An 18,727-nucleotide genomic window follows, 5' to 3' on the forward strand; every position below is an offset into this window, starting at 1 on the left:
GGGCTAAGGGTCACCCGACAAAGTATTGATAGTTGTGTAAATATTGACAGCTGTATGAATAATTTTTGGTTTATTGTAATCCATTACATACCTTTCTATCAAAGTTATCTGACATTATCAAGCTGAATTTGTTCTGACACAGTTTAACTCTGAGTTCTTGTCATATTTTATTACCATTTTCTAAACTATAGCGAATAAACTGTGATAATGTGAGAAATGTTGAAGGTGTCTGAATAAATTTTGGTTTGACTATCTATTTGATAAATGAAGTCAACCAACTAATATTATACATACTCTTTTGGTTTCTGCACCCAATATTTAAAAAATTTACAAATGCAATGAAAATATTGGTATCGGTACTCGGTATCTGCAAGTACCAAAAATAAAAGTATCGGGCGAGTACTGGAAAAAGTGGTATCGGTGCATCCCTAGTTTTCATTATTTCAGGCGGATAAAATAAAAAGTATAAGAGGATAAAAATTAAGGATGCACAATATTATCGGCATCGGCCGTAAATGGCTTTAAATGTAAATATCGGCATCAGCCCGATATGAAAAATGATGCCGATATGTCTCGCCGATAAGAGGAATACGTTAACTCGCATGTGCTCAGGGTGTGCTAGCGATTAGATCACGTCAGCAGTGTGGCTCATTCTTGAAGCAAAGTTTTGTCTGAATGATGATTAGATTCACTCTTTTGGATCGCTGCATTTAATCTGTGAAAGCACGTACAGAATGACGCGTTCTGTATATGATAGAGTAAACAGTAATAGCACGTGCAGCAGTGGCAGCCTCCCCCAGGTCCTAATGCCCGTTCGGTAAGGAGTTTTAATCTGTAGGGGGCGCTGTTGGCCTACTAAAATAGTAAAAAAAAAAAAATAGTAAAATAGCCTACACAAATAACATTTAGACTGTGTTTCTGATTAAATAAAGCAGTAATTGATGTCATAAAATAATGAGTATGTTTTGATTTAAAAGGTCAGAAGCAATAGCTTACATGAAAAAAAAAAAAATCACAAACATGACACTTGTACATTAAATAATTTTATTTATACTGATTTATTCATTAATGTGTAATATGTTTTATTTTTTAAACAAATCATAAGCTCTAAAAGATTTTCAGAATTTTTACAACTCTTTTGCTTTAGACCATCTACAAATGTTAAATCTTAAAATAAAATGTTAGGGTTAACTGCATCTTTCTGGGAAAAAAAATGCGATTGATATATAGTTTATTTATAGTTATTTACAATGCTTCGAGACTTAGTGTTGTTTCCAAACAAAAGGAAATATATATCGGTATCGGTCAAAATGAGCTGAAATAATATCGGATATCGGCAAAAATCCAATATCGTGCATCCCTAATAATTTACTTAATTTACTGGCCCGCCCAAGTAAAGTCTATGTGTGGGGAAACACTCAATGCAAAAGTTAATTTCTGTCAATGCTGTGAACTAAATTGAAATTGAGGCCTACACTACTCAAGGTTTTGGAACAACGTAACGATAAGAGCAAATGATGACTGAATTTTCATTTTTGTGTGAACTATCTCTTTAAAGTCAGCACGAAATGGGAATTGCATCCCACTTCACTTCCATTATGTGATGCATTTGAGTGAAATTGAAAATTTAATAATGAAACAAACATGGCGCGACTTGACTTTATCCATTTCGAATTGATTGGATGGTAAAAAGTCAAAGCCAAAAATGACTTTAGAATGCTAAACATGGCCAAACAGCTTGGATACTGGTTCACATTTGTTTCAAAGAATTTGCAAACTCGATTTTAATTTCATTTTGAATCACCACATCCAACCACCACCAACACAAAGAGAAGCTAAAATGTGTACATGTTGTGATTTGTCATAGAAATTATTTAATATGCGTTGTTATAGAAAACAAGTTACGTCTCAGGACTGTTGTAAAAAGTGACATCACTCCATAGTAAATGATTCAGTCGTTGGCGGGAGACACTCTAAAGAACAAGGGAGGGGAAAAACAACAGCTTTGAGTGAATAAAAAAGCCACTTATGCCTCTTTTGCTTTTTACGAGCCTGTGTGGATTTCTCCTGCTCTCGTCCAAGCAATGACTCCGAGACAGAGAGGAATTCTAGAAATCTAACGAGTGCCGAGCCGAGGAATGCAAACTCTGCAGAAATGAACGGAAAAGCAGATCTGATGAGGGCAGTAAATGAAGCAAAGACAACTAGAGAGGCACATAATGAACCACAGTAAATCCTCAGTAATCTGAACGCCGGAAGACAATGACACGTCAGGACTCCAGCCAATAGTCTTACAGAAACGCACCTGTATGGAACGCCACTGAACTTACAAAAAAATTGCTCAAGCACCAGCTTATAAGTAAAGATCCTCTTTACAGGTCATTTATTTATAAATCAAATCCAGATGGAACATTTAACAAAGTCACATGGTGAAATCAGTGCTGTCATGACATCATTTCCTGCAGCTCTGGAATCATTAGTCACTAGACTATTTGAGCTGAAACTGGATGAAAGGCTGTATCACGGCAACTATTCAATCTATTGAAACAAAACTTGGTATGCTTTATTAGCACCATGATCTAATACCAGCCTTAAAGAAAACAATAAAACCAATGGTTTTAAATGCTACAAGTACATTTAGGCACCACAAAATTATTATATTGTACAGTATGAAAAGTTTATCTCATCTATTTTGACAGTCCTATTAAATAAGTGATTAAATGCATGATTATGGCACAGGTAATCTAAATGTAAAAATAGTGGAAATTACTATGTAAAATTAAATATACAATTTCAACCAATATGCTCAAATTTTGGTTGATTAAAAAATAAATAAATAAGTAAAAGTCTAATATTGTCTGATATGTGCATAGTCTGCATGTGCCAGCTGAGCATCTTCTTGACTCCAACTGATTTAGACCGATAATTCATTTCAATCATGACAACTAGTTTTAGCATGTTAATGGATATGAAAATGTTAATGCATTTGGGCGTGGCGAAATATATCATGCTGCTGCTGCATACTTGCTGCAGAGCAAGTATGAACTTGATGCTGCCAACAGATACACAGACACACTGCTATGAGCATGTAACAGTTATGTTGTTGCTGCATTTTGAATAGCCATTCGTAAATCCCACAGCAGATCTAGACAGGTGGTGCTGGGGGAGGTGGAGGGTTTCTGAGGAACTGCTATTATTCAGAGGAGTTTGCTGCAGGACTGGTTTAGATTATTTAGACGTTGAACAAGCAACCCCACTGGCTGCAGAATCTGCAGAGGCCTATCAGCTTGTGATTAAAAATCCAAGCACTTTCAAGAACCAGTAGAAAGCCATAAGAAACATATATTTGTGCAAAAGTATCACTGTTCCGAAACAAACGACTTATGGTAGCAGTACAGTATTTGTAGTTCATTAATATGGACCCCTACGGGACGGCTGTCACATGTCCTCATACAGCATGTTAATCAGAACACTCGCTGCACAGCATTATGCTACGTTAACCCTCTCCTTTGAACCCCAGGCAAAACCTTGAAAATCAGACAGAAAGGTCTGTGGGCCACATGAGAACAGAGCGGATCCAGGGCCTGATGGGTGCCGGGTTAGGCAACGGTCCAACCTGAAGGGAAGCATAAAGCTCTGGATTCGGATCAGACGCGAGTAACTTTCCACTGCTTTTCCACAAATAAAGCACTGAAACAATGGCCACACATGAGAGTTACGACACCATCTCCTGACCAATATGTGTGAACCACCGAGTCTCAGAACATCCAGCGGCTGCAAACAAAAAGTGATGCCTGTTAATAGTGTAATTATATGTGTAAGAGTCGGTCATAAATATGCAGGACGGAAACCAAGCCACCAGCCTTTCTTCCTCTGCCATCTCCACCAGAGTCATTCCCAGAGACTTACAAACGCAACCTGCCAACAATATTCTCGTGCTGTGGTCGTCATTAAACAGTCCTTAGCCCTGTGAACTGCAAGATTATTAGGCTGTTTTACAGAGAACACTAAGGGTGTAATGGTGCACAAAATGACGGCTCGGTATGTACCTCAGGTTTGAAGTCACGGTTCGGTATGTTTTCAGTACAGCAGAGGAGAAAACAAACAAACATAAAATTGCTTCTATTTTTCTTTTTGATTAAATAGCGGTTTACTGAACAAACTGCGTCTGTCTTATAATAAATTCAATTTAAATGTTCTTAAGGATAACAAATCTATCTTAGCTAATGCTGTAAACTATATAGGAAGCCCTATTACTGCACATTACTATAATATTAAAGGTTACAATTAACATCACAAAACTATTTATTTCTAGATATAATAATCAACACTCAACAAAAAAAAAGCCAAATATACTATATATTTGCCAACTTGTAAATTGCACATAAGGAAGTTTTACATTAACTTCTATATATGATATAAAAAAAACGGAATTTATTGTTTGAATTTCCTGATAAAAAGGAGAGAATTTGAAAGATGAGACTTTGTAACAAACACAATGCTTATTGCGTTGTTGGACGGGATAAGCATTGTGGCAATACATATTATAGTGTATATAATGTCTAGTGAAGTTTTATTCATGCATCAACTGAAACAGCATAGACTAAAAGCTCGATCTTGGGATTTAAGAATTTATATTGATTTATTAAAATGAATATATATTAAAACTAGGAGTTTCACTTCAAGTTCTGAACATGCAATGGTTAAAACAACGCTGTATTTGTTTGAAACATTTTCAGATACGAATACGTGCACCATTACACCCTTAGAGAACACTGATAAATTAATAAATTAATTAATACATTAATATTTTTTATTATATAGCATGGGGTCTGTAAGTGTTTTTTATTAATACTTTTATTCAGCAAGAATGCATTCAATTGATCAAAAGTAACAGTGAAAACATTTATAATGTTACATAAGATTTATGTTTCAAATAAATGCTGTTCTTTCTTTTAAACTTTCTTAAAGAATCCTAAAAAATAAAATGAATCACAGTTTTCACAAAAATATTAAGCAGAAAAATATGAAAAAAATATGAATCTTCTTCTGTAGATTCTGTGAAACTCTCAGCCTGTCCACTTTTCACAAATGAAACAGTTTGTAATCACTAACTTGTTTCATTTCACTGTGAATGAATAAATGGGTCACTTATAATGTCAGTCAAGGTTCTCTGTTGCATTCATTTATGCTGAAATCATTGAACATCGAACAGGCTTTGTGGACATAAGCATATGACGGTCAGAATGCATCCATCTGTCAGACATCAGAAAGTACAGAACAAGTCGTTCCTGCAGTTTCAGTAAATGTCTTTATAGACTGAGCAGAAAGTTCTGAACACTACAGTGTGATTTCCGAGCTCAATGAACTCATCTTGAAAGATCAAGGTCTGCAGAGTTTTAGACAACTCTGCAAAGCCTTACATGACAGCAGTATGAAGTGGGACTGAAATGGACGAATTTAGCAGTCCACTGAAAACCGCTTCAGTGCCTGATGGGATCAGAGACCCGTTAACCTGTTCACTTGTCCATCATAATGACACAGTGAGTGCAAGCTGGAAGTGGCACCATTAAATTACACTGGAAGCTGCGGAAATATACTGGGCCACTTTCTGGTTGCATAACAGTCTTGGCAGAACATGTCTTCAGTTTTCCATCCTGACTGGCTAGATCAGATGTTCTGACAGGGGAAATACAAAAATACTGAATAATACCAAAAGTTAGGCTACCCTATAATAAAGTGGATCTGAAGGCTTCAGACCTACGTTTCGTAATTTCAGAGAATCCCAAAATTACAAGTCATCATTCATAAGTAAGGTAAAAATAACAGAAAATTGAAATATGCAAAAGTATGAAAATTTAATTTGCATGGAAGCCCATTTCTGACACATTAGGGGGAAAAAAAACTTTTTGGTAAATCATAATTGTGACATAAAAGTCATAATTATGAGATAAAACGTTTCTGATCCAAATTCTGAGGTAAGAAGTCAAAATAATGACGTCATAATTATGAAATTAAAAATATAATAACTGACTGTATAAACTCATAATGTCAACTTTTTATGTTATAATTACGATTAACAAAGCCAGACTTTTTTTCTTATGGGACAGAAATTGGCTTCCATAGATCTGAAAGCTAGAATGGAAAGGAGGACTTTAGCAATTCATTTAAATTTGGGTCTCTTGAAACCGTCTTGAAAAACTTGAAATATAGATGGTGCTTTCATGGTGCTTTTGTCATGTTTTGAGCTTAATGAGCAGCATGAACATTCTTCAATGTTTTTTCCTTCGATGTAGTGATGCATGGAAATTCAGCAACCAAAAACACATCATCGGAGAAGCGCTAATTATACAGTTGGATTAATTAATAGAAATTGTGACATTTAAGTAGCAATTCTCCAACGCCATCTCACATAATCACTCAGTGTTTCAACCGTGGAAAGACGTCAATAAGACAGCTTGTTAACAATGTCACATTTACCTCAGGACAGACATTCAATGTCCATAAACTCGTTAGTCAGCTAGAAAAAAAAATAACTAGCATTCTAAATATATGCATATTCATTATTCATTTTACTTAACCTGTTGTCTTCATTATTTAATGTATGTTTGAAAAAATCTGTCATGAAAACAAGATACTACAGCCACTGTTTAAATGTTTATATCTCAGCAATGAATTGGAGCAGAAACAATTTAATTAAAAAATTAAAAGATGATAGAAATACTGCTTTGTGTGCCATTTAAATGCTTATATACAACTCATATAGTTTTTATTTGATTGATTGATTGATTGATTGGTTGATTATTAAATAAATTTGATTAATGAATTGATTATTAATTGATTTTGGTTTTTGGCTAAATGAATTTATGGATTTAATTTTGGTTTTGTTCCATGGAAGAAAAAGACTATGGGTTTGAAACAAAATGATTCAATGAAACAATTGTCCTTTTTTTGGTGAACTAACCCTCTCAGCCTTACGAGAAGAGCTGCTTTGGGTTGTACAGCTGCATGCAAATGAATAAATAATAGATACAGAACATCCATCCGGCATTCAGACAAACACACCGGTCTGAATCATGAGGTTTTTTAATTAGATCTGCATTACAGAGCGTGGCACTTAACAAATGAGGCTGACTAATTCATCTGGAGTGTTTCTCTCCAGCAGATGAAAGCAAGTCAGGCTCGCAGCTCCAACACTCTTCCAGTAATCATCACACCATGTCGAGCACACAAGCACGCAATTCCACATCCAAAGTCAAAAACACGCCGCATTCGAGCTGATTCATTATCTTTAGAGTGCCGGAGTCATTGCACCAACACAGTCGAGGCTGAGTTTGCTGTGAAATGAGACATGTAACGACGTGCACTTTCGTTGTGGGGTTCAACAGATTCAGCCAACAGCGCTGCGTCTCCACACGGAATACGCATGCGCCGTCTCACTTTACAGAGCAAACAATCCCATTAAGACAAGCCAGGTCACTCCTCTATTCATCTGTGCGCGGATCCATCAGGTATCGCCGTGGTTCCACAGGCCTCGGGTCAGCGAGAGCGCAGATGATGCATGACCCCAGATGAACAGCATTATGTCCTCAAGTAGCCTCCATCGAGAAACCCATTCTCTGAAGCAAAGGGAACAGTTGTGCTCCAAATCAGAGTCTTTAACAGCAGAACCAACACAAACACTGCACAAAACCCTCCAAAGAGAGACGGCTTTAACCCTTCAGACTCTTTCTGCGCTCTTGAGTGTGAGCGTTTGTGAATGGTGGAAGCAGGAATAGTGTTTTATTAACTGCTGTGCAATACAAAACTCTTTTATACGGTTTTCATAGTGAGGTCATGATATGACCTTGTGTAATTAATAAACTGCAGAAGTGTTCCTGTAAACACCAAGGTTATGGGTAACACACGTACCGACTTTTTTCGACTTTGACAGCTAGTGGTTGAAATTGGTACTGCAGTCCAAATTCAAAATAGTGGAGGGAGTTGTTTCTCCCGCCCCCTCCTCCTCAAATTCGGGTTGCCAGATTGAGAACACGCAAAAAGAACAAACGCAACTGACACTGGAAGGCAACGAGCCTTACACTGTAAGTAGATGAGCTGATTTATCTGTGTTTTAATATGCCTCTGGTCATAGAGCATTTTAGATGGATGCTGAGGCTTTTTAGGTCGGGTAGAATCTGCAATCGCTAAATAAATGTGTTTGCTGGCTTCCATGGCGTGTTTTCCACCAACTGAGTTGATTTGAGTGTTAATTATTAAACACATTTAACTAACTTACAAACTATTTTTGCTTTCTGTTTTCAGGCTAAATGTAGCTTTTTTGCGCTTAAAAGATCAAATGCACACGAAAACCCCTACGTAAATGTCTTGGGGCTGTCGATTTAACATTCATTCGGTGTGATTAATTATGGAAAAAATAACACATGAAAATTATTAACGCATTTAACATACCCTGCCCAATTTCATATTTCAATATTCTAAAAAAAAAAAAAAAACATTACTGCCCATTTAAAACATATTTATCTCAGCATTATTTATGCCATTCTAATTACAGTGTAAATAATATTGTTATGGCAAAATAATGTTATAATATTCAATGCTTTTCTCATTTAACCAAATAAGAATTTTTAACTATCTTTTGTGATTGATTTCAGCCCTAGTCTTAAACGAGTGTAAACAGTTGGAAAAGGAATCAGATGTGTATCAGTATAAAAGATATTCGATATACCTGCTGCTGTTTGTGTCATTAATGTTAATCAAACAACAAAATAGAGAAAAAAAACTCACTCCTCGACTGAAAAAAGTATAACTTTAATAAAAATCATTGTGTATTTAAATGGATACAATAAAGATTGTTTTTTTTTTTTTTACATTTGATTATTTGATTTCTGTAGTAGTCTTTTCTTGTTAGATAGACTTACATGAAAATGTAAAGCACTGTTTATTTCATGTTATTTCATGTGTATCTTTGCTATATATATGTTCTGTATCGCGTATCTTGTCAGTGTCTGCGCTTGCTTGGCCATTTGTTGCGGAGAAAATAAGGAAAGTGTGTCCAGCTGAATTAATTTAGTATTTTGTTAGACGGGTATAAAAAAAAAGCTTAGTTTACCGTGGCAGCCGTCGCGTGAAGGCCTCCTCGTGTGAAGACCGAAGAGTGTAAAGACCATCGACTCTACCGTGCGACTCCTGTATTGTATTTGTTTGTCCTGGTTGTTGTTAGTGTATTTGTTCTTATTTTAATATTGACTGTCTTCAAAAGGACTGAGAAATTGTTACTTTTATTAGTTAAGCTAGTATTAGTTTTTTGCTATAATATCGAAATCGATGAAGAATTGTGGCATTTCAATAGTATCGAAAATTTTGACATTGTAAAAAAACCTTACTTTCAGCAAAAATAACTATAGCATGACATATTGTTCTTGTGAAGTAAAATTGTGATTTTTGTCATACTGTCACCCCTAAATCTAAGTATCTCAGGCTACGTCTACATTAATCTGGATACATTTGAAAATGGCGTTTTCGTTTCAAAACGCTCCCCGTCCGCTCTAGTGTTTGTAAGCATTTTCTAAAACTTTCTCATCCAGCCTGAAATGTAGGAAAATGCTAAATTGACCTTGCTGCAGATGCGTCATAAAAGGCCACTGAGACGATACAGACAAGTTTTCAAGCATTTATTCGGGCAGGATCATTTTATTTAGGAAAATGTCATCATTCACTGACGCATCCAGGTCGCACTGACTCACGATTATATGTTTGATCTAAAACGCAACTGCTCTCACGATTTTCACAGTCCACACTACAATCTGAAAATGCCGTTTTCAAATTTGTCCATTTTGGAGAGTGTTTTCAAAAAGCTTTCAAAAACGTCATCTCAGTGTGGACGGAAGGCCAAAATGGAGTGAAAAGAAACGTTTTCAAACGACAATGTATTCGTGTGGACAAGGCCTCAGATCCACCACACCACATGAAGTCCATCTCAGGGACTGGGATTGTTGCAGGAGTAAATATTTCTTTGGATTCTTTGAAAGAGAAATTAGATACATTTTTGGTCCATTTTAGTTGTGATAAACTCTCATTCCACTTTTAATTCACACCATTTATGATTTTCTTTGCTGAAACCCGTTTCAGAGCTGAAAAGCACAGAATGGTGCAGAAAAATAAAATGGCGACTCTTCATTCAGGTTTGGCAGGTCCTTTGTGATGCATGGCTTGTTTTTGTAGAACCACAACTTTCATAACCTTAGAATTAATGTGCATTTACACTGACAGTGATCAAACCGCTTCAGGTCTGGTTCTGTGGATCATCTGCACTCAGATCATATGCATAACGCGTTGTCTTTGCTAAGATTAGCATCCTCCAAAACTTTGGAAAAAATTAGGAAAGTAGATGTTCAGGACCACCGCTGGGGCCGAGGAGCTCCACAAAGTCCAGTCTTCATGTTAAAAGTAACATTCAGCAATGCTGCACAAACATGCAGCACATCTCAGCATGCATTTAATTAGGTGCAAATGCAAGAGCAGCGAACCGCAGGCCTCAGGGCACATCTTGATCATGTTAACCAGACGAGGCAGTGCCGTTTGCTTTGGAACATCAGCTGTGCTGTCGAGACGGCCAGAGAGCGGAGCAAATCAAAACATCCCTTAAATAAAGAGCTGAACCCATATGGAAACAAGACTCCCATTGTGACGAGGACTCGGCCTTTCCAAGGTCTGCTGACCACTGGCCTTCGCACATGGAGGGAAGTGCCATCTCCAATCGCAGCACGTGAAGAAGAGCGGACCGCAGACTGGGTCACATACTAGGAAGTCCAGACAAAAGAACACCAATGGAACATGCATCTGAATCTAGACTGAAGCCTGAGACCTGAGTGCCTGTAATTGACCTGGCATGTCAACTCTGGTTTAGGATAAGAACCAGGAATGAGAAACACCACCTCATCCGAAGTGTAGGGCACCTCTGGACTTCTCAGACAGACACTTATGATTTATGGGGCTGAATTTAAATTAAAGTGAATCTGTGCTGTTCACGGATCTGCAAGGTCAAGTGTTCGTCAAATATCCATGAAAGTTATTGCTAAACTTAAACTTCAAAAGTTTAGGACCAGTAAGATGTTTTCAAAAGAAGTCCCTTATGCTCTACAAGGCTGAGCACTTATTTGATAAAAATACAGTAAAAACAGTAAAAATGTGAAATATTATTACAATTTCAAGTAACTGTTTTCTATGTGAATATCTGTTAAACTGTAATGTATTTCTGCGATCAAAGCTGTATTTTCAGCATCATTACTCCAGTCTTCAGTGTCACATGATCTTCAGAAATCATTCTAATATGCTGATTTGCAGCTCAAGAAACATTTCTGATTATTATCAATGTTGAAAACAGTTGCGCTGCTTCCTATTTTTGTGGAAACTGTGATACATTTTATTTTCCAGGATTCTTTGATGAATAGAAAGTTCAAAAGAACAGCACTTATTGGAAATAGAATTGTTTTGTAACATTAGAAATGTCCTTACTCTCATTTTCAATAAATTCAATTTCTTTGAAAAGAAACAAATAAAATGCAATTATTGACCCCAAACCTTTCAGTAGTCCAGGTCTCATAATATTTGTCATGAATTATGGTGATGCAGGTAATTGTGTGAAAATAATGAATTATAATAATAAAAGTACTGTATCGCAAATTGTCCATTCTGCATTATTTTCCAGATCTTTTGAAGCCATTTGGAATTCAAGAAGAATTGAAGAATTTGGATTCAAATTATGTCAAATCTGCCTTGATCGTGAATCTGAATGCAGATGCATTTCTGAACTTCAGTGGAAAACTAAATTGTCAGCAACTAACGACTTAAACTTCATTTTGTTCCTCACGCACAGCAATCGCTTGACATCTAGCTGTTGGTCTGGCACGGGCAAACTGGCCATTTTGTTTATCCTTTAAATGAACGTCTATTACTCATTACTCTTGCATTTGTAGTAGTGCTGGGCGGTATGACCAAAAATTTATATCACGGTATTTTTCAAAATTATACCGGTTTCACGGTACATGTAGGGATTTTGGTGTGCGTTTTTTTTTTTTTTTTGGCAGATGAAATAAGGCCCAAGTATTTATTCATGAGATTCATCCAAAAAGTATTCATCAATCATCATTAATCATGAAGAAACAATACATAAATCACAATCCAAGAGTGATTCCAAAGGCTCTTGACTCTTCCAGTGATTTCTAAAGCTTGTGACGAGTCCTCAAACTTAAACCTGAAACTCTTATTAGGACATCTAGTGGTGTTGGTGGGTATCTGAGTCATATACACAACCCTTTAAAAGTTGGGACTCTGTTAGATTCTTTTTGAAATAAATTAATCATTTTATACAGCAAGGACACATTAAATTGATCAAAAGTGACCGTGAAGACATTTATAATGTTACAAAAGATTTCTATTTCAAATAAATGCTGTTCTTTTGAATAACTATCTATTCATTATATCATGGTTTCCACAAAAATCTGAAGCAGCACAACTGTTTTCAACATTGATAATAATCAGAAATGTTTCTTGAGCAGCAAATCAGCATATTAGAATGATTTCTGAAGGATCATGTGACACTGAAGACTGGAGTAATGATGCTGAAAAATCAGCTTTGATCACAGGAATAAATTACATTTTAACAGATATTCACATAGAAAAAAAACACTTTTTAAATTGCAATAATATTACTTCAAAATGTTACTGTTTTTTTCTGTATTTTTGATGAAATATATGCAACCTTGGTGAGCAGAAGAGACTTCTTTCAAAAACTTTTGAATGTTATTGTTCACTCAAATATGGATTTTCCTGTTTAATGTAGTTAATTTACAACTATTCATAATGACAATTTTAGTGAGTACAATCAAGTTTCAGTGTTTAAAAATGGAAGTTTATTTCATTCTGAGACTGCATGGATAATTCTCACTGGTAATTTGATTTAGTACTCGACAAAATATATATATTTTTTTTTATAAAAATATTTTTTTATATATAAAAAATGTTTTATTTCTTGCAAAAAACTGTAGACATTTATTGTTATAGATTATATATTGTTATATATTATATACATATATACATACATATATATATATATATATAAAATTGTAGATGCATAACGTAGTAATACCTTTAACACTCTTCAAAGGAATAGTTATTTACTCCAAAGCCACATGATCTCTGTTCACTAAAGGTAATTTTTAAAACACATTCTGCATATTAGTATAATGACAGTGAAAGAGGACTTAGGCTATCAAACACCAAAATGACATAAGTACAAAAAAAAAAAGAAAAAGATAAATATCATAAAACTGGTCAGTATATGTGTCATATTTAAACTCTTCTGAAAACATATCAATTCGTGTCAGGAACAGACACAAAATAAAAAGACAAATGTAAGTTGTTGTTTACTAACAATCTTGACATGGGAAAAAAAGACTCCTTTTTTGTTCCACAGATGACAAAGCATCTAGAAGGCAAAACTAAATGCATTTAAGTTGGTATAACACGAAAGAGAGGGGAAAAAAAACAAAAAAAAACAGAAAACAAACAAAAAAAACATTACGCACACATATATACACGGCAAATGAACAAACATGGTACAAAACAGGCTTTGTTCTGTGCCTTCTTACTTTTATAAGTGCATTTTAAATTTCTCATCAATCTTCAAATGCTGCTCTGAGTGTTATGTCTCCTGTTATTTACTGGAATGGTCATAGTGTTCAACTTTTGGTCCCACAACAACAAACTCACTGAGCATTCAGAGATCTGCATGTTTGTTTGCTTCGTTCAGCGAAGCTCGATGCACATCTGGATTCAAAATGTTTCTGCTCTGCACTTTAATATTGACTTCATAGAAGTTAACAGAACACAACTGCATTTTCTTGGGTCATGAACAAAGACCATATTCCTCAATTGTTTCAGTTCAGGGCAAATTGCTTAATTACAAAGTTACTCTGCGCTGCTACCAAATAATGGCACATGTGTGTGATATACAGCGGCATTTGCATTTGGACGCATATGTTAAACCACATATGAATATCACTGCATTAGATTAGCAAACCAAATATATCAAAAAGCAGACTTTTGAACAAAGTTGATACAGTTCGAAATAAGATCAGTAGTGTGTGACTTTGCATTTGTTTGTTGTTAGCAGATCATGTCTATAGTTAATGTGATGAACTACACATGTAGTTCATGCATTCATTAAAAACAAAGATAAAGAAAACATGAAAAGTGAAGTAAAAGTGAAAGATCCTGCATTTGAGACGGACACTCAAATTGAAATTGTAAATCTAACGCAATGACATCCATATATTATGTTTAACTTACATTTCCAAACATTGTAACGGCACAGAAGCACATGTGTGGAGCGAATCAAGGAGATAAGGTACAAATTGACAGAGAAATGTCAAAAAATAATAATAATAATTTCAAGGGTGAAACTTTCCCAGTGAACACAGTGTAGTGCTTTACTGTAAACACACTATTGAGTTTCATGCAGGCAGTTTAATGTATTTCATGCTTATTTAAGAAGCTGCTTTCCAACGAGCAACCCATGAGAATCTGCATCTCCTCCCTGATCACGCTGCCAAAACAATCAGCTATAGCAAAGACTCAATAAGAGCGCTACTCTTTCACACTGCTCCTGTCACAACAATTACGGTCTGTATCGCCAGTTCTATTTGAGAAATTACCATACAATGAAAAGCACCACCTTAAAGCAATATTACATGCCAACTTAACTTATAAGACCTTTTTGACATGGCACTTTTCTGATAAACACTAGTTTGTAGGGTTCTGCAGGCCTCGGCATTAAAGGGACAGTTCACCCAAAAATGAAAATGTGCTGTTAATTTACTCATCCTCAGGCCATCCAAGATGTAGGTGATTTTTTTTTCTCAGTCGAACAGTAAAGAAGATTTTGAGCTGAAACCGAGGTCCTTGGTGATTTATAAAATAAAAAAAGCATAAACAGGCAAGACAAAATTAATATTCGTGGCTCCTGACGATATATTGAGGTCTTATGAAGAGAAACAATCAGTCTGTGCAAGAAACTGAACATTATTTACAACATTATGACCTGTAATCCAGAGCCTCAGGCAAACTGGGAAATCTGATTCTTATTGATTCTCAAACTGGTTCTTTCAGACAGTTCGTTTCAATTCAAGTATGTTTACGTAATCACGCAATGACGTAACGTATATGCAAAATTATATTATTAAAGCACCCAATAATGATGTGAAATGTTTTTTGACTCTTAAAGTGCCGGCAGCTGCTGACTTGTATTTTATGAATTAGCAAGGACCTCGGTTTCAGCTAAAAATCTTCTTTACTGTTCGACTGAAGGAAAAAAAGTCTTGAATAGCCTGAGGGGGAGTAAATGAACAGCAAATTTAAATTTTTGGGTGAACTGTGTTTTTAACAATGTGCTTGTCTTTTGAACAAATAAAACTGATTGCTTTACCTGTCCAAAAACTTTAGTACATAAAACCATTAACAAAATGGGAAAAGACACTAAACTGAAAAGGAAACTGGCAGAAAAAAATAATTTTACTCATTTTTAGCTGAAAGTCTTCCTCTATATAGAGTATAAATAGGACTGATCGTTTTTAAAATTCAAGAGCCCGAATAACCTTTCACTTTCATTGTGTAGAAAAGAGCAGCTTCTGAAAATATCTCCTTCTGCGATTCATGAATGATATTGTGGCACGTGTGCAGCAGTGGACCACGCTTAATTTGTAAAAAATGTTACAACGTTTAAAATTGAGTAGAAAAGTGCGAGGTTTCTAAAAAAGAATGAATAGAGCATATATAGGCTACAACAAGGTTTAATCTGGCCGCAAAGGAAACTGGCAGAAAAAACTAACTTTACTCATTTTTAGCTGAAAGTCTTCCTCTATATAGAGTATAAATAGGACTGATCGTTTTTCAAATTCAAGAGCCCGAATAACCTTTCACTTTCATTGTGTAGAAAAGAGCAGCTTCTGAAAATATCTCCTTCTGCGATTCATGAAAGAAGGTCCTACGTTTACAGCAAGTAAATGACATCTTAATTTTGGTCCCTTTGGTTTGAAATGACCCAGCAAACGTGTGCGTTCACATCATACCTTGCAAACCGTCTCTGTGTCCCAAGGCAAAATGGTCTGTAGGTCGATGAGCTCGCAGGAGACACCCAGCTTCTCCTGTGCCATGGCAGCCACTTCCCTCAGCACATGCACCTGCAAGCCAAAGGTCAAAGGTGAACTCACAGTTAACAGTACAGTCTAAGATACGACACTCAGTTTTATTTGCTGTTTCAGAATCTCTCCAGCCAGTGTTGAAATATTCAGATCAGACTAACAAACATGATTTTACCTGATATTTTTCATTATTAGGTAAAATACAGTAAAATAAATATTAAAATACTAAAAGGCACACTTTTCCACACTATTTGAAACCATATTTTTCTGCATTAAAAAAAACACAGTTGAACGGTTTCAATTTCATAGTTTAAGTTTGATAATATTTTTTTATGCTTTTGAAGGAAATCTCTTCTGCTCACCAAGGCTATAATTATTTGACCAAAAATACATTAAAAACAACGAAAATGTGAAATATTATTATAATTTAAAACAGCTGTTTTCTGTGCAAATATCTGTTAAACTGTAATTTATTTCTGTGATGCAGCGCTGAATTTTCAGCATCATTACTCCAGTCTTCAGTGTCACATGATCTTCAGAAATCATTCTAATATGCTGATTTGCTGCTCAAGAATTATTATTATCAATGTTGGAACTGTGATACATTTTATTTTTCAGGATTCACAGATTCACAGAAAGTTCAAAAGAACAGCATTTATTTGAAACTGATTTGAAATGTCTTTACTGTCCTTGTCTAATAGAAGTATACATTTCTTTACTAAAAAACAAAAGTTTTGAACGGTGGCATATATCAGAAATATTTCATTCATCCCGAAGGCCAGCTTTGTGTCGCTCATGTCTCGGTGAGATGAATGAAAAGCAAAAGGAGAGCACCGTCTATTAGAATCAAGCCTATTCACGAATGGCTGGCGAAGTCCTCGTTTCCCGTGACCTGTGACTCGTCTCTGCACTCGGTCTTACGGGCCTTCAGTCATTCAGCAGGATAAACCTGTGGAGTGTCTGAGCTGAGCGTCAGGACACCCAGAGAGCTGTCGAAATCACCATCGTACGATGAGCACACGTTCTCACAGACGTACCTGTGTTCCCCAGGCCACCAGCGTCAGGTCACTGCCCTCCTGCAGCACCTCGGCCTGCGAGAGCGGGATCTGATAGGCTTCTGTGGGCACCTGCTCCACTGCAACACAAAACCACACATCACACATCAGCCCACAAAGCCTGTGAAGCCTGACATGTCAAATAATAGTCAGAAATTTTTTTTGTAACTGTTTAATAAACCTTTAGTCTAAAAAAATTTTTTTTATGTTTGGCATGATTTGATACATAAGGCTTTTGTGGCTCATATAGAATGATACAGAGGATATGAAGGGGGAAAAAACAGCTCAGTTTTATTCAGGGACTCAAACGGAGCAAAAATATGCAATTTGCTGCAGATGCTGATATTTATATGGACAAAAAGTAAGATGAAATTCTGATGCTTGTAATGTAAATCAATTAGATCTTTATAAGAGTATTGCAGATACTTACATAAAATGCTATAAATATCAGTCGTCGCTCTATATCTCCAATAATGTGTCTTAGTAATGTAAGGGAAACAGGTCAATTTAGCTTCAAATATGGACTAACCCAACTGTTGGGTTAAAAAGTTAATTCAAAAATGTAACCAAAATTTAACCCAACAGTTGGGTTAGTCCATATTTTACCCAAAATTGGGTTGAAACAACCCAGCATTTTTTAGAGTGTACAGTTATTCTTACGTTTACTTGATAAAAATCAGTCAATATTTGACAGCAAAAAGGCACGTGAAGCACGGAGCTGAAGGAGGACAATTACACTAAAAGAGCTTTGACTTGATAAAAAAAAAACCTCTGAACTATCAATCAGACGACAGAAGCAAAGTTTTGATCATGCTGATCATAAACTTTATAAAGTTAAGATTAAATCTATAATTTTATCTTAAGGGGGGGGGGTTCTTGAAGGACATGAAACAAAATGGATGCATGACGTTTTGTGACAAGTCAGTTAAAACTCTTCCGATCCTTTTGATCTGTTCATACTGGTAATATTGAAAAAGCAGTAAATTTGCATCAGGAGAAGTTTTGCACGGCTGGAAGAAACTAGCTAAAGAAAGGTTTAGTCTCACCTGGCAGCATGCCGATGGGGTGATTCAGGCAGCTGTCATATCTCATGAGGTTCAACCCAATTTTGGGTCAAATATGGACTAACCCAACTGTTGGGTTAAAAAGTTAATTCAAAAATGTAACCAAAATTTTTGAAGGACAGGAAACAAAATGGATGCATGACGTTTTGTGACAAGTCAGTTAAAACTCTTCCTATCCTTTTGATCTGTTCATACTGGTAATATTGAAAAAGCAGTAAATTTGCATCAGGAGAAGTTTTGCACGGCTGGAAGAAACTAGCTAAAGAAAGGTTTAGTCTCACCTGGCAGCATGAGCACAAAGAACTTTTCACAGCTGTCATATCTCATGAGGTCTTGGTTTTTGATCCTAAATGCCGAATTATCTTTATGGTTAAATTATGTTTAATTAGAGCCATTTTCTTCATCC

The 18,727-nt window shown here is 35.8% G+C and overlaps 1 protein-coding gene across 1 annotated transcript in view; it reads right to left on the minus strand.

The window, feature by feature from the left end:
- LOC107726253 (2-oxoisovalerate dehydrogenase subunit beta, mitochondrial) overlaps nt 1-18,727 on the minus strand; it is a 76,990-nt gene that overhangs the window by 26,878 nt on the left and 31,385 nt on the right. The window contains exons 7-8 of the mRNA XM_016535783.1: nt 17,240-17,337; nt 16,131-16,241 (exon numbers count right to left, since the gene is read on the minus strand). Coding sequence (XP_016391269.1) covers nt 16,131-16,241; nt 17,240-17,337 — 209 coding nt within the window. The remainder of the gene's footprint in view (nt 1-16,130; nt 16,242-17,239; nt 17,338-18,727) is intronic.

The sequence above is a fragment of the Sinocyclocheilus rhinocerous genome, unplaced genomic scaffold (genome assembly GCF_001515625.1).
Source record: "Sinocyclocheilus rhinocerous isolate Xijiao unplaced genomic scaffold, SAMN03320098_v1.1 scaffold216, whole genome shotgun sequence".
Taxonomy (NCBI): Eukaryota; Metazoa; Chordata; class Actinopteri; order Cypriniformes; family Cyprinidae; genus Sinocyclocheilus; species Sinocyclocheilus rhinocerous.